Here is a 12421-nt window from a genome sequence, read left to right as displayed (position 1 = left end):
GGTCTTTTTTTTTTTTCCCCTGAAGGAGGCTGCACTGAATAATTTTCTAGTAATGTTAAATTTGTTCATTAATTTCTTCAGTAAATATTTACTGAGTTCTTACTAGGTATCAGAAACTGTCCTAGGCCCTTGGAATATGTCTGAATAAAACAGGCAAAAACTATTTGCATTTATGAAGCGCAAGTGTGCGTGTGCGTGTGTGTGTGTTTGTGTGTGTGTGTGTGTGTGAGAGAGAGAGAGAGAGAGAGAGAGAGAGAGAGAGAGAGAATATATACACATAATAAACATAATAATCTGGTGTGTCATAGTCCTATAGGAAAAAATAATTGAAACCAGGCATGGTGGTGCACCATAATCCTAGTACTTGGGAAGCTGAAACAAGAGGACTGTAGATTTGAGGACAGCCTCAGCAAGTAGTGAGACTCTCATCAACCTAGTGAGACCCTGTTGCCAAATAAGACATAAAATCAGCTGGGAGTGTAGCTTGAAGGTAGAATGTCTCTGGGCTCAATCCCTAAACCCTCCCGCCCCACAAATGAGCAAAGAGAGTCAGCTTGCTCCAAATTTTGTTTCAGACTCTTTTTTATGTTGAAATCTCTCTCGCTCCCATTGATTCTGGTTCTTGGCTACACAGAACATGTCAGCCTATAAACCGGAAGTTTTCAGTCAGAGGCTCTTGGGCAATCTACGGATGGACTCCAGGGGCTGGCACAGGAGCTCCTGAAAACGTGCGCAGCATTTTGAATGGTGGTGTTTTTTCTTAGGAGATGTTCTGTAGGTTCATCAAATTTTTATAGGCCATGTGATCTTAGACATATTTTATATAGGTTTTTTCCGCATGTGGAAAAACTCCAGAACATCTCCTAAGAAAAAAACACCACCATTCAAAATGTTGCGGTACTGGGGGTGGAACCCAGGGGCATTCTACCTCTGAGCTACACCCAGGCCCTATTTTTATTCTTTATTTTTGAAACAAGGTCTCACTGAGTTGCAAAGGGCCTCACAAAGTAGCCGAGGCTGTCTGCGAACAGAGATACTCCTGTCTTAGCCTCCTAAATGCAGGGATTACAAGCATGAGCCACCATGCCCGGCATTCTCTTATTTCTTAGACACTAAGACACTTCTAAAATCATGTTGCATCTATTTGCTGTATAGCGATGCTTTACATCCTCTTAGCCAAAAGTAATTATTAAATTGATGTCACTTCCTTTAATTAGGAGAAATTATGAGGCTCATAATGATGAAGAGGAGGAGGCCAGGAGGAGAAACACATCCCTCCCTAGACAAGAAGCCAAGTGGCCTATGCAAGAAATTTCCCAGGCAAGTGCAAGGCCAAGCCACCTGGGCGCCCTGGCCACACCCACACCGGTACCTGGGCTGCTCCGAATGGCTTCCTTCAGCTCCCTCTTCTCCTGCCGCAGTGCCATCAGCTCTGTCCGAATCATCTCCTTCTCTTTCTCCAGCTTCTCTTTCTCTACCAGGTACCTCCGGGCATCCTCCTCAGCCCGGTTCTTGCCGTACTTGTACTGGTTGGCACCTGCAGACATGTGGGGAAGGAAAAGGGCCTCAGTTCTGACTTTGGGCGAGGCGCCTCTGCTGCTCCATCTGTAAAGCGGGAATATTTAGATGTCTTCCCTGAGATATATTTAGTGTGAATGCACTAAGGAAGTAGGGGCAAGAGGGAGGCATCAGAGCACAGGGGCTAGAAGCAAGGGTTTCGGGGCCAGCAGGCAGGGCTGGGATGCTCTCTTGGCTTTCCTGGTGTGTGAGCAGGCAGGAAGAAGTGAATGGTGGGGCTTTTGTACCTTTCCGGCAGGACTCAATTTCTCTATCTGTAAATAAGAATATTGATAACATTTACCTTACAGGGTGTGGCAAGGTTTAAACAAATTAAAGTACTAAAATATATTTCTTTAATTATTTTATATATAATAATGGTAGTAATAATAAAGAAGACACTGTGTGTGTGTGTATGTGTGTGTGTGTGTGTGTGTGTGTGTGTGTGTGTGTGTGTAGTACTGGGGTTTGAACCCAAGGGCATTCTACCTCTGAGCTACACCCCCAGCCTTACTTTATTCTTTTATTTTGAAACAGGGTCTCACTAAGTTGCAGAAGGCTTCACTAAGCTGAGCCACCATGCCCTGCTATAAGACACATTTTGTGAACATTTTAAAACATTTCTGTTTTAAAAGGGTATGCTTTAACGCCGGGCGTGGTGGCGCACGCTTGTAATCCCTGTGCTTGGGAAGTGGAGATAGGAGAATCGTGCAGGTTCAAAGCCAGGCACGCTGGCTTAAGAGACCCTGTTTCCAGATAAGAAAAAGTATAAAATAATAAAATAGGGTGAGGCAAGGCCGGTGCTGGGGCCTCCGAGGCCAGGATGGGAGCCTGCGGAGGGGTTAGGCCGGTGCTGGGGCCAACGGCCGGCATCGGAGCCTGCCGTGAGGCAAAGCTGCTACTGGGGCCTCCGAGGCCGGGATCGGAGCCTCCTGAGGGGTTAGGCTGGTGCCGGGGCCAGCGGCCAGCATCGGAGTCTTTCGTGAGGCAAGGCTGCTACTGAGGCCTCTGAGGCTGGGATCGGAGCCTGCCGAGGGATTAGGCCGGTGCCAGTGAGGCCAGGATCAGAACCTGCCGTGAGACAAGGCTGCTACTGGGGCCTCCGAGGCTGGGATCGGAGCCTGCCGAGGGGTTAGGCCGGTGCTGGGGCCAGTGGCCAGCATCGGAGCCCTCCATGAGGCAAGGCCACTACTGAGACCTCCGAGGCTGGGATCAGAGCCTGCCGAGGGGTTAGGCTGGTGCCGGGGCCAGCGAGGCCGAGATTGGAACCTGCCTTGAGGCAAGGCTGGTGCTGGGGCCTCCAAGGCCAGGAGAGGAGTCTGTTGAGGGGTTAGGCCGGTGCCAGGGTCAGAAAGGCTGGCACGAAGCCTGCCTTGAGGCTAGGCCAGTGCTGGGGCCACCGAGGCTGGGATTGGAGCCAGCCGAGGGGTTAGGCCGGTGTGGGGGCCAGCAAGGCCAGAATTGGGGCCTCCCATGAGGCAAGGCTGCTGCTTGAGCCAGCGAGCTCTGGATCAGTCCACCGGGTAGCCAGGCCACTACTGGGGCCGTCAAGAGTGGGATCGGTAGTTGCAATGCGGCATGCACAGAGAAATATCACAGAAAATAAAAACCAGATGCTTCCCTTAATCAGCAATAACTAGGAGGAAAGGGGCAACAGGAAGAGGTTGAGTTATAGAAAGGGCCCTATAGTGAAGTAATTAAGGTGACCAATCAGAGGGTATGGAATAGGGGAGGATGGAGCCTCTTTAAAACGCAGGAGGTACAAAAACAAATGTATCAGATTTAATCACCAAACAAGCATGGGATCCAGGGAGGGGGAGGGAATGGGAATGGAGACTGGATAAGGGCTAATTGGATGATGTGTGCTTGTATATCCTCTCAAGCCTTGTATTCCAAAGTGATATATGATTACAATGCACCAATAAAAATAAATAAAAAAATAAATAAATAAAATAGGTCTGGGAATGTAGCCCGGAGGTAGAAGGGCTTCCAGGAACCCCAGTACCACACACAAAATAAATAAATAAATAAATAAATAAAAATAAATAAATAAAATAACTAAATAAAAAAGGGTATGCTTTATATGATTCAACGCTCAGATATATATGAGATAGGGAGATGGCTAAATATAACTGATATCATAGAGATTAGAGATGTTGGCTACAGCCAGGCGTTGTCTATTTATTTGGGGGGAAGAATAGGAAGAAGGAGGGACCCAGTAGTCTACTGTGTGTTCAACACCGTGGTGGATAACAGCGAATAATCACAGCTGGGCATGGTGACGCACTGTAATCCCAGCACTTTGGAAGCTGAGACAGGAGGATCGCAGGTTCGAAGCCAGCCTCAGCAATTTAGGGAGGCTCTCAGTGACTTAGTGAGACCTTTTCCAAATTAAATATAAAATAGGTCTAGGGGTATAGCCCGGAGGTAGAAGGCCCCTGGGTTTCATCTCTAGTACCACAAAAATACAAAATAAGACAAAAACCCCAAAACACCCAACAACCAAAAAACCCAAATAATTATGGCAAAAGTTTATTGAGTATTTACTGTATGCTAGGCACTACATGCTAAGCTACTTACTTGCATTCCCGTTTAATCCTTACAAAATATATATTTATTATTAGCTCTATTCATTATGATTGGCTCTGTTTCTTAGCTATTTCTTAGCTCTATTTTATTTTATTTTTGAGGACACTGAGGCACAGAGAGGTTAAGTCCCATTGCTAATGGTGACAGAGCTGAGGTTCAACCATGTGTCTGATTCCAGGGTTCACGCTGGTGTTGAGGCCAGCGCCTGGACAGGTCCAAAGTCCAGCCCCTCAGGGAAAGTTAGAGCTCTTCGGAAGCCAGTGGGGCATGGCATAATTCCTGTGGTTCACTGGCAATCGAGGTCTTGTCTCTCTAGCTCTTCTAGGGATTACAGTAGTTACCTAGCGACTCATGCAAAAATCAGCTCCCGCCACAATCCCCATGCAGTTCAAGCCAGGATCGTAAATACAGCGCGGAGGGCAGAGATGGGGACCCAGACCTTCCCACCTTCCCAGTATACAGCAGCATACCAGGGGAACCGCTCCCAGACTTTAGGACTTAGTCTTTTGAAATGAGAAAGAGAAGGAGGGGCGCAGTGAACCAACAAAGTTATCAACATTTCATTGTATCAGACAGTGACCTTTTTCTGCTATTATTGTACATATTCCACCTATATATCTTACAAATCCAACAATGCAGTGTTATTATTTAATATAATTTTGTGCCTATTAAAGAAGCTGAGGTTAAGGAGGTGTGGTGGTGCACCCTTGTAATCCCCGTGCTTGGGAGGTGGAGACAGGAGAGACAGGAGGATCGCGCAGGTTCGAAGCCAGCCTCGCTGGCTTAAGAGACCCTGCTTCTAAATAAAAATATAAAAGTAGGTCTGGGAGTGTAGCCTGGAGGTAGAAGGGTTTCCAGGAACCCCAGTACTGCAAAACAAAAACAAAAACAAAACAAAAACAAAAACAAAGAAGCTGAGGTTAAAAAAGCAAATATATATATTTATAGGCTTTATTATATTAATCTTTTTTTTTCTGTGCTGGGGATGGAACCCAGGGGCATTTGACCTCCGAGCTACATCCCTTGCCCTGTTTTTTATTCTTTAGTTTGAAACAGGGTCTCACTAAGTTGCGGAGGGCCTCACTAAGTAGCTGAGGCTGTCTGCAAACTGCTGTCCTCCGGTCTCAGCCTCCCGAATGCTGGAATTACAAGTGTGTGCCACCACGCCTGGCTCCAAGACCTATTTTAAATTTTTTTTTTTTTACCTTAAATACAGAGTCTCCCGCCGGGCATGGTGGCGCATATTTGTAATTCCAACATTTGGCAGGATGAGACAAGTGGATCACGGTTCATGGACAGCCTCAACTACTACTTAGTGAGGCTCTTTGCAACTCAGTGAGATCCTGTTTCAAAATAAAATAATAAAAAATAGGGCTGATGGTGTAGCTCGGAGGTAGAAGGCCCCTGGGTTCCACCCCCAGTATGCAAAACAAAACAAAACAAAAAACAGGGTCTCCCTAAATTGCTATGATTTTTGCCAAGTTGCTGAGGCTGTCCTCAAATCTAGTATCCTCCAGTCTCAGCCTCCCAAGTACTAAGATTACTGACTTGTACCACCAAGCCCTGTTTATCTTTTTTTTTTTTGCTTTTTTGGATAATATATTGCAGCATCTTTGGATACTGAGTCTGCCCTCCTCCCAAGGACTGTTGTTATTTACTTGTTTAGTGACTTCGCTGGAGTATTTTAGCAGTCTATTTCCTCTTGCAATATGAAGCCTCTGATGCTGATGCTCAGGGCCATGGCACTGGGCATGGGTAGTCACCCTGACAGCGGTGGCTTTAGTAGGGCTTTCTCTCTGATCTTGTTGTTAAGCTGTCTGCCTCTGCTGGTAATCTAATACCCAACTACTAGGTTCTAAGTAATTGTCAGCTGAATATTGTTCTGATAATGTTCTAGGGTATAAATTGTTCTATGATCTGATTCAATTAAATTCAGTCTCTTTATAGGGCAGTTATTAAGGCCAGTCTTTGATATTTGTTTCTACCCCAGGAAGATTGTTCTTATCTGACTCTGTGGTTCTCTCTGATAAACCAGCTGGCTTAAGGTTCAATTTATTGCTATCATGGGGCTCCTAGCTCTCTCTTACTGATAACTATGATATTTATTATTATTATTGTTGTTGTTGTTATTGTTGTTGTTGTTGTTATTATTATTATTATTAAATTTGTGGTACCAGGGGTGGAATCCAAGGGCTTTCTTCCTTTGGGCTATATCCCCAGACTTATTTTATTTTATTTTATTTTATTTTTTATTTTTTTCCAGACCTGTTTTATACTTTATTTGGAAACAGGGTCTCACTGAGTTGCAAGGGGCCTCACTAAGTAGCTGAGACCGTCCTCGAACCGCGATCCTCCTGTCTCAGCCTCTCGAATGCTGGAGTGCGCCACCACGCCCGGCTTGGATCCCTATTTTCTTGTCCACACCCTCTTAGAATAGAGACTCTTTCACACTGAGCTGGGGGTGGAGGAATGTAAGGGAGCGGGTTGTGGGTCAGATGCCACACACCCTCACCGTTCTTACTGAGATTTCGTGATTTTTCTAGAACAAATGAGTCTTTGTTTTATGCCCTTAGAATAATTTCCAGAGTCTGTAAATGCTTAATAAATATCACCAGCTAGAGTTGTTTTGCTGGAGGGTGGCTCCAGAGAGCTTCTTTACCATTGTTTTCTCAGGATTCTACGCAGCCTCCACGAGTCTTGCTTCCTGATACTGGCGCCCTTTGTGGTCCCCTCCCACACTAAGAGCGGGGAGCGGTGTAACCACTGGGTATTGCTGAAACGACAGACTTCTAAACCCTCTCGGGTTGCTTGCTCTGGGGAAAGCCAGCTGCCACATCATGAGGACCTGTGACCTTAGAGGTATCCACGGCAAGGACCTGAGGCCTCCTCCCATCACCAGCACCAGCTTGCATCACATGCGAGCGAGTCATTTTAGAAGCGGATCCCCCACCACTCAAGCCTTGAGCTGACTGTAGATGACAGGCTGACATCATGACGGAAACCTCACGAGCTCAGAAGCCAGAGCCACGTATCTAACCTGCTCAGGGTTCCTGACTGGCAGCGGCTGGGACATAGCACGTGTTTGTTGGTTTGAACTGCTAAATTCTGGGTCATTTGTTATATTGCAAAAGTTAATTGATAAATGATGTTGAGCAAGACCCCTTTGCTATAGACTGGACATTTAATGAGTCCTCCAAACCTGCACATCGAAGCCTAATTCCCACTGATTGTGTTTGGAGGTGGGTGTTTGGTGGGTGCCTGGGTCGTGAGACCGGAGCCCTCATTAGTAGAATTAGTGCCTTTACAAAAGAGACACCAAGAGTGAAGAGATGGCCATCTATGAGTCAGGAAATGAGCCCTCACAGACACCAAGGCTGTAGGCACCCTGGACTTCCCAGCCCTCAGCACTATGAGAAATCAATTTCTAAGCAGAGTGCGGTGGTGCATGCTTGTAATCCCAGCATTTGGGAAGTGGAGATCAGAGGACTGTGGTTCGGGGACAGCCTCAGCTATTTAGCGAGGCCCTTCGCAACTCAGTGATACCCTGTTTAAAAAAAATAAAAGGACTAAAAAATAGGGTTGGGGTGTAGCTCGGAGGTACAATGCCCCTGGGTTCCATCCCCAGTTCCGCCAAAAAAAAAAAAAAAGAAATTAATTTCTATTGTTTATGAGTTACTCTGTTTACAGGAGTTAGTTACAGCAGCTTGAGTGGATAAAAACACCTTTCCTTTTATGATTTTCAGTTTCTTCATCTGGAAAACAATGTTGTCGACTGCATATAGAGAAGCTCTGCTTTTACATCTCTTAAAGAATGGCCATGCATGTGCGCGCATGTGTGTTATTGGGGATTGAACCCAGGGGCATTCTACCTCTGAGCTATGTTCTCAGCCCCATTTTTAATTCTTTATTTTGAAACAGGGCCTCACTAAATTGTGGAAGGCTTTACTAAGTATCTGAGGCTGGCCATGAACCTGTGAACCTGTGATCCTCCTGTCTCTACCTCCCAAGTACTGGGATTATAAGTGTGTGCCATCACACTCGGCTCAAAATTTTCATATACAATCTGATTTTTTTAAAAGGGTCTTTTTTTTCTACGTTGTTAAGTTCCTTTCTTTTTGACATTTTGTGATTTCTTTAATCACAAAATTCTTTAATTCACATGCTTATTTCACTTTTATATTATCTATCATCATCTATTTATTGTTACTAGGGATTGAACCCAGAAACATTTTGCCTTCAAGCTATATACCTACCTAGTCATGTATTTATTTATTGATTGGTTGATTGATTGCACCACTGGGGATGAAACCCAGGGGCATTCTACCTCTGAGCTATAACCGCAGCTCTATTTTTTATTCTTTCTTTCTTTCTTTCTTTCTTTCTTTCTTTCTTTCTTTCTTTCTTTCTCTTTCCTTATTTTTATTTTATTTATTTATTCTTTTGTGGTACTGGGAATGGAACCCAGGGGCCTTCTACCTCTGGGCTACACTCCCAGACCTATTTTATATTTATTTGGAAACAGGGTCTCTTAACCCAGCTGAGGCTGGCTTTGAACCTGCACAATCCTCCTGTCTCAGCCTCCCAAGCACGGGGATTACAAGCGTGCGCCACCACGCCTGGCTTTATTCTTTATTTTGAAATAAGGTCTTACCAAGTTGCAGAGGGCCTCACTAGGTATCTGAGGCTGTCTGTGAAGGTTGATCATCCTGTCTCAGCCTTTCAAGTTCTGGGATTACAAGCATATGCCACCACCTCCCACCCACCTAGCCCTTTAAAAGCTTTTTTTTTTTTTTTTTTTTGCTGAAGATGGAACCCAGGGACCTTCTACTTCCAGGCTATACCCCGAGCCCTATTTTAGTTTTTATTTGAAAACAGGATTTCACTAAGTTGTTAAGTGCCTCCATAAGTGCTAGGCTGGCCTCAAACCTGTGATATTCCTGCTTCAGCATCCCAGTTATTGGGATTACAGATGTGTACCACCACATCTGATTTTACTTTTCCATTTTAAAATGGGCTTTTCAGCTGGGCATGATGGTACATACCTATAACCTCAGTACTTGGGGAAGCTGAGATAGCAGGATTGTAGATTTGAGGCTAGTTTTTTAGTAAGTCAGTGAGACCATAGGGGTGGGGGTGTAGTTTAGAGATTCAGTACCCCCAATATATATTATGGTCTTTTCACAGGGCCCTGTATTTCTAGTGCCTGTGAGAGAAACTTGAAAAGAACTTGAAAAGAATGTTTCACAGTACCCCTCTAGTGTTCAGAGAGGGTGCTCAGACCCAGAAAGTCCAAAGAAGACAGAACTCCTGACTCCCGGGAGGGACGGTCTATACTAATGACACGGAACTGTAGTAATAAAGAAGTATTCTCTTTTTAAATAAAGCTCTGAAAAGCAAAGAATAGAAACGGATTTTGTTCAGGCGCATGGGGAAGACATGTGAAAGAAAGAAGTTAAAAACTCTTGGAATATGCTTTCCTACAGGAAGCTCGCTTCTCGTAAAGACAGGCCACACGGGGGCAGAGGTTAGTGCCAAGTATCAGGCAGAACTCACAAGGGTCGCCTGGTACACTTAGTAGTTACTGTGCGGCAACCACCGAGCCCGGCGTGCTAGGTGGAGCTCAGCCTGGGACGCAGAAGTGCCAGGGCCTCCCAGCAGCCCCTCCAGAGTATGAGGAGGGACTTGGTTCTCCACTTACTATCTCATATCAGAAATTACAAATTGAGCCGGGCGTGGTGGTGCACGCTTGTAATCCCCGCGCTTGGGAGGCGGAGACAGGAGGATCGCGCAGGTTCGAAGCCAGCCGCGCTGGCGTAAGAGACCCTGTTTCAAAAATATAAAATAGGTCTGGGAGCGTAGCCCGGAGGTAGAAGGGCTTCCAGGAACCCCAGTACCACCAAAAAAAAAAAAAAAAAAAAAAAAAAAAATTACAAATTGAAAGCTTCTGAAACACATACAGTGCAGAGGTAATCTCTCTCTCTCTCTCTCTCTCTCTCTCTCTCTCTCTCTCTCCCTCCCTCCCTCCCTCTCTCATTTTTTTTCTCTCTCTCTGTCCCTCTTTTTTTTTTTTTTTTTTTTTTTGCAGGTCTGGGGATGGAACCCAGAGGCATTTGACCTTTGAGCTACAATCCCTGCCCAATTTTTATTCTTTATTTTGAAACAGGGTCTCACTGAATTGCGGAGGGCCTAAGTAGCTGAGGCTGTCCGCAAACCACGATTCTCCGGTCTCAGCCTCCCAAATGCTGGGATTACAAGCATGTGCCACCACGCCCGGCTCTGTGCCCTCTTTCTATATGCAAAACACTCAGTGTTAAAATAAAAAAATGTTTAGTTATTCTAATATTAAGTTTTCACATAGAGTTTAGATTTCTGGCCCTTTGAATAAGTAGTAAACCTGGCCATGGGAGCTAGAGCTGCTATATAGGAGGTTGCACTCTTGTTTCTCCCAGTCCTCTCCCCTCCCCTGGCCCCACACCTTTATTTTTGCTGGGGAACAACAGGTCCATGTGAATCCTAGGCCAGTGCTCTATTATTGAGCTAGACCTTTAGCCCCTGTTACTTTTATTTATTTATTTATTTATTTATTTATTTATTTATTTATTTATTTATTTTTTGCAGATCTGGGGATGGAATCCAGGGGCATCTGACCTCCGAGATAAACCCCCTGCCCTATTTATTTTTTAATTCTTTATTTTAGAACAGGGTCTCACTAAGTTGCGGAGGGCCTCACTAAGTAGTCCATGTGAATCCTAGGCCAGTGCTCTATTATTGAGCTAGACCTTTAGCCCCTGTTACTTTTATTTATTTATTTATTTATTTATTTATTTATTTATTTATTTATTTATTTTTTGCAGATCTGGGGATGGAATCCAGGGGCATTTGACCTCCGAGATAAACCCCCTGCCCTATTTATTTTTTAATTCTTTATTTTAGAACAGGGTCTCACTAAGTTGCGGAGGGCCTCACTAAGTAGCTGAGGCTGTCTGAGAACCGTGATCCTCCTGTCTCAGCCTCCTGAAAGCTGGGATTACAAGCGTGCGCCACCACGCCCGGCCCCAGTTACTTTTCCTGGGGTAGAACTCACTTATTCACCTGTCTGACCCCTGGAGGAATCTGATTTTGAGAGCTCTGCTGCAGGCTGCTTCCCTCCCTTGGCCCTGCTCAGCAGAGAAGGCCCACACAGAACTCACTGGAGGCGTGGCGCTTGACTTTGACTTGCGGGTCCACTCGATGGGACTTCTCGCTGCAGGAGGAAGCATGGCGCTTCACCTGGGCCCCAGCAGGACGCTCGGGCTCCTCGTCCTGAGCGGGAGATGGAGGAAGAAGGTTAAATGCAGGTGGGCTTAGGCTCATCGGTACAGGGGTATGTTTTGTCCTCTGGGCGTGAGAGCACTGTCAGACCCCTGAGATCACGTGGCCTTACATTGTTTAGACTTGTGCAGCACTTTACAGTTTATAAACCTCTTTCCCTAGTAGTCTGTCATTTGAATCTTATTCCTGCCTGTGGGAGGCAGCAGAAGACAGCTCTAAATTGGAGTGCCTGCTAAGAGCAAAGCCAGGAAGTGTCAAAAGCCCGGAGGCGACCATATTTGACTTCTCAAAGATATTTTCATCCTCACATAATTTGGAAGTATTGTTAAAATTTTCAGAATGTTAATATAGTCTTCCCTCAAAAAAAAAGTGCTATAGATGAGCTCAGCTGATCGTAGAAGTGACATAACTTATTTGACTGGCTCTATATTTGTGCATTTAGAGTGCTACACACATTTTCTATGTATGGTGGTGCATGCCTATAATCCCAGCACTTGGGAGGCTGAGACAGGAGGATCACAGGTTTGACGACAGCCTCAGCAAGTAGAGAGACTCCCATCAACCTAGTGAGACCCTGTTTCAAAATAAAAATAAGATAGAAATGGGGGATGTAGTTTGGAGGAATAATGCCTCTGGGTTCAATTCCTAGTGCCACACATACATACACAGACAAAAAAGGGTTACAGGTGCGGCTCAGAGCTAGAATGCACCGGGGTTCAATCCCTAGTACAAAAAAAAAAAAGTATTAAAAATATTCAACATCCAAGTCAAACTCAGAAAACCCTAGTAGAATATGATAATATCATTTTAGTATAATCATATTGATAACAACAGTCCTATTTACTTCTCTGTACAGAACTTTCCAATGTGTAGGCACTGTCTCCCTCCTTCCTTCTTTCCCTCCCTCTCTCCTTTCTTTTTTTGGGGGGGGGGTGGTACTGGGGTTCCTGGAAGCCCTTCTACC

The 12421-nt window shown here is 45.2% G+C and overlaps 1 protein-coding gene across 1 annotated transcript in view; it reads right to left on the bottom strand.

The window, feature by feature from the left end:
• AFAP1L1 (actin filament associated protein 1 like 1) overlaps positions 1–12421 on the bottom strand; it is a gene marked incomplete at both ends in the record, with an annotated part of 48988 nt that overhangs the window by 9944 nt on the left and 26623 nt on the right. Inside the window, 2 exons of the mRNA XM_080698678.1 lie at positions 1373–1537; positions 11337–11448. Coding sequence (XP_080554804.1) covers positions 1373–1537; positions 11337–11448 — 277 coding nt within the window. The remainder of the gene's footprint in view (positions 1–1372; positions 1538–11336; positions 11449–12421) is intronic.

This window comes from Muscardinus avellanarius (genome assembly GCF_963383645.1).
Source record: "Muscardinus avellanarius genome assembly, chromosome: 7".
Classification (NCBI taxonomy): domain Eukaryota; kingdom Metazoa; phylum Chordata; class Mammalia; order Rodentia; family Gliridae; genus Muscardinus; species Muscardinus avellanarius.
Note: the sequence above shows the minus strand (reverse complement) of the source record. Positions and strands in the feature narration are given on the sequence as shown.